General features: G+C 41.6%; 1 protein-coding gene across 1 annotated transcript; it reads left to right on the plus strand.

Annotated features, from left to right (window-relative positions):
* Nucleotides 1–182: 182 nt before the first annotated feature.
* On the plus strand, nt 183–1,004 carry LOC104081556 (tetraspanin-3-like). The gene has a single exon (XM_009584353.1). The coding sequence runs from the start codon at nt 183–185 to the stop codon at nt 1,002–1,004; it is 822 nt and encodes a 273-aa protein (XP_009582648.1).
* The last annotated feature ends 2,253 nt before the right edge of the window (nt 1,005–3,257 follow it).

Raw genomic sequence — 3,257 nt, forward strand, 5'->3', positions numbered from 1 at the left:
CAGCAGCAGCAGCATGTGGTTGGCTGATGCAGGGCCTAGTCTTTGTGCTGAAGGAGTCTTATCAGTGTTGCTCCCTTGCAAGTTGCTTTTGGGTGGAGATGTCATCTGCTGCACCTGGATAAGAGGGGTGGAGGCCTCTTAAATGGTGGTGGTGAGGGTTTGGGCTACTAGGAGTGAGCAGAATGAGGAGAGTTAGAGCTGTGGTGATGTTGTTGTCGTTGTCATCTTTGTGGCGCTATGAGGACTCCTGGCTCAGGCCCTTTGCTCGATCTCTGCTGAGGTTCCTAGGCTTTGTCTTCTGGGGCATTGCTGCAGCTCTGGCCTTTGGTGGAATTTTTGTCATCCTGATGTACAAGAATTACAGATATTTATTTCAGGAGTTTTTCTTGTCTCTCCCTGGCTGGCTGGCTGTTTTAGCTGCACTTATCTTGCTACCTACTGGACTTTTGGCTATCTCTATTTCTGTTAAGGGCTCCCGTTATCAGCAAGGTGCTCTCATGTACTTACTGCTGGTCCTTCTTTGCCTGGAAATATCTTCAGGAGTTCTGGCACAGTTCTACTCTATTCGGATGGCTTCTGAGCTGAAAAGAACTATGGGTTACCTTGTTTATCAGTACAATGGGGCACCCTCCAAGGGTCCTGGCAGCAGGGCTGTGGATGCAATACAGAGGAAGCTGCAGTGTTGTGGGGTCCAAAACTACACAGACTGGCTAAAGGCAACAGCTGCTTCTTGGCATCTTCCAGCTGAAAAAGCTCGTGTCCCTGAAAGCTGTTGTAAGGAGAAGTATTCTCACTGCAGGGGTGACTTAGGTCATCTGGAGCAGCTTTTTCAGGAAGGCTGTCTAAAGAAGCTGGAAGACCGGTTGCATTTTATTATGCTTTATGTGTTTTGGTGCTGTACCGTGCTAAGCGTCTTAGAGCTGTTGGCTGGTGTCAGCAATGGCATCCTCATGAGGCATCAGCCTTTCCACGACCTCCGAATTCTGGACTCATCTACCTTCTAATAGGCCTGCAGACACTGGCAACATTGCTGAACCTGCTGCATGTTTCCTTGGTTTTGTACCACTCTGCAGTTGCACTGGAAGAAAACTTCTTTTTTTTTTAAAAAAAAAATATATTTGCATGTAAATCAAACTGATTGATCACTGCTGGATTTTTTTTTTTCTTTAATGTTACAATGCTAGATCAGTTTTCCCCAGTTCTTTGATAAGCATTGTGTATCTGAGAAACCTCTTCGCTAGAAGTCACAGCAGGGAGGGGAGGGTCGTCAGCATGTGCAAACATGAAACTGCTGTATGTGAGTGTGGGAGAAATGGTAGGTAAAGGTATGTCTTGCTCAGGGAAGTGTGTGGCGAGGTCATGACCTGAACTTCTGGAATAAATCTTAACTTGAAGAGTAATTAAAGAGCAGATTCCTCCACCTTCAAACTTGTATTTAATGCTTTGGTATTTCTAAAAGAAGCCGTTTGGATAAACTTTAACACTTTTTTTTTTTTAAACCCTGGTTTAAAAACTATCTTATTCTTCCATGAAAATAAATGCTAATTTTTGAAGTGGCATGAGGGTGCAATCTAAATGGAGAAGTTATGTTTAACAGCAGCAGAGTAACTAATAAGATGACGTACAGCAGGAGGTATAGTTATCTCAGGAGTTGCACAGAAGCAATTCCCAAATTAAAGAGGAAGAAGAAAGTCTGTCTGTATTTATTCATTTAGTTCATGCCAAAGCAAGGAACGAGTCAACTCTCCTTTCCTGAAAAGTTATGTGGGGTCATATGCATGCCTGAATGGCAACAACAATGTGCTGCTTTTTCTTAAGATACGTCTGCCCTACTCTTACTAAATCTTCTTCTTATCCATTTTCTGTGGGTCTCATTCTAGTTTGTATGTGCTGAAAGGGACTGCGTATGGACTATCCATATTCTAGTTTATGTCAGTGTTGTTGGTGTTTAGGGAGGTGTTGGTAAAGGCTCTGCTCTACCTGTGTTGGACTGTGCAGTGCATAGTTGTGCATTCTGTTTGGGAAATGCTCTCAGCCTCACTTCTGACCTGCAAATGGGAACTGCAGCAGCTGCATCCTTCGGTAATTGTATGTAGGGAATCTCCAGGGCCTACAAGGGCACCATGTTAGGCTTTACCAGACTGGGAACAAGGAAACCACCTGGGTTACAAAAACGACTGGACTGGGCAACTCGCTTAGCACTTGAAGCAATAGTCAGCTAAATCATTATTGCTCTAAATTTTCTACCAGATGTCAGGTACTTTATGAAAAATTTCAGACCCCAAATCACCAGATACTGATTTTCATGGGGGAAAAAAAAATCAGAGGACGTAGGTCAGCTCTTGCAGGCTTATTAATAACTATGCGGAAACAAAACTTGAAATATACTACAAGGCTGCTTCATAAAAAATATAAAGACCTTGATTTAGATAAAGGAAAAGAACTAATTCATTTGGAGTGAGTAATTCTTCCAAAAGAGAAGGAATGTTCCAAAGCAAAAAAGGAAAATAGCTGTGTCTTTGAGTAACATAATAGAAGGAAACATTTATTTCAGTTTGCTTGACACGGGATGCATGTGGCAGTGAATAAAATTCATCTAGTTAAGCACTGTCACTGGCTCTTTATGGCTTTGTGGTACCCTGGCACATAAATGTTTTGTGATGCAAAGACATTATTGCTATGACATTACAAAGATGCAATGAAACTGAAGTGACAGCAACTGGCCCAGGAAGAAATCGAGTTTGTTGAAGAAAGAAAGGTGGAAGAGTGGAGTGGATGTAGTGCCTTTTTACCACCTGCCTTTCTTAAGGGAGATATTATTCTTCTCAGATCAATTCTTATCCCTTACAACTTCCTTCACAGGTTCTGAGCTAGAATCTCTTTAAAAAGGGGAATACCCATATTTTTCATTACTAAATGGAAAGAAGCAATTTCAAGGTGGTTAAAGAGGAGAATTACTAATGTGGATGTCCTCATCTACTCTCCAGTCTGCTAAAAGTCCAGGTCATGCATGGCTCCCTCTACTCTTACTGTACAAAGAAAATTATAAGATAAATATGAAATAATAAAAAATCTCTGGGAGTTAACTGTAAGAAATGAGTTTTAGGAATCATTTTTTTCCACTGCATACTAAATGTATCTCTGGAAGATCAGATCTTAAACCTCGTGAAAACAAAGGGGAGATTGTGAGGATGCATGACACAGACCTATTATAGATAGAAGTGGTTGTTGGTAGAGAGTTGCTAAACAAAACGGTA

Source organism: Fulmarus glacialis, unplaced genomic scaffold, assembly GCF_000690835.1.
Source record: "Fulmarus glacialis isolate BGI_N327 unplaced genomic scaffold, ASM69083v1 scaffold36428, whole genome shotgun sequence".
Classification (NCBI taxonomy): Eukaryota; Metazoa; Chordata; class Aves; order Procellariiformes; family Procellariidae; genus Fulmarus; species Fulmarus glacialis.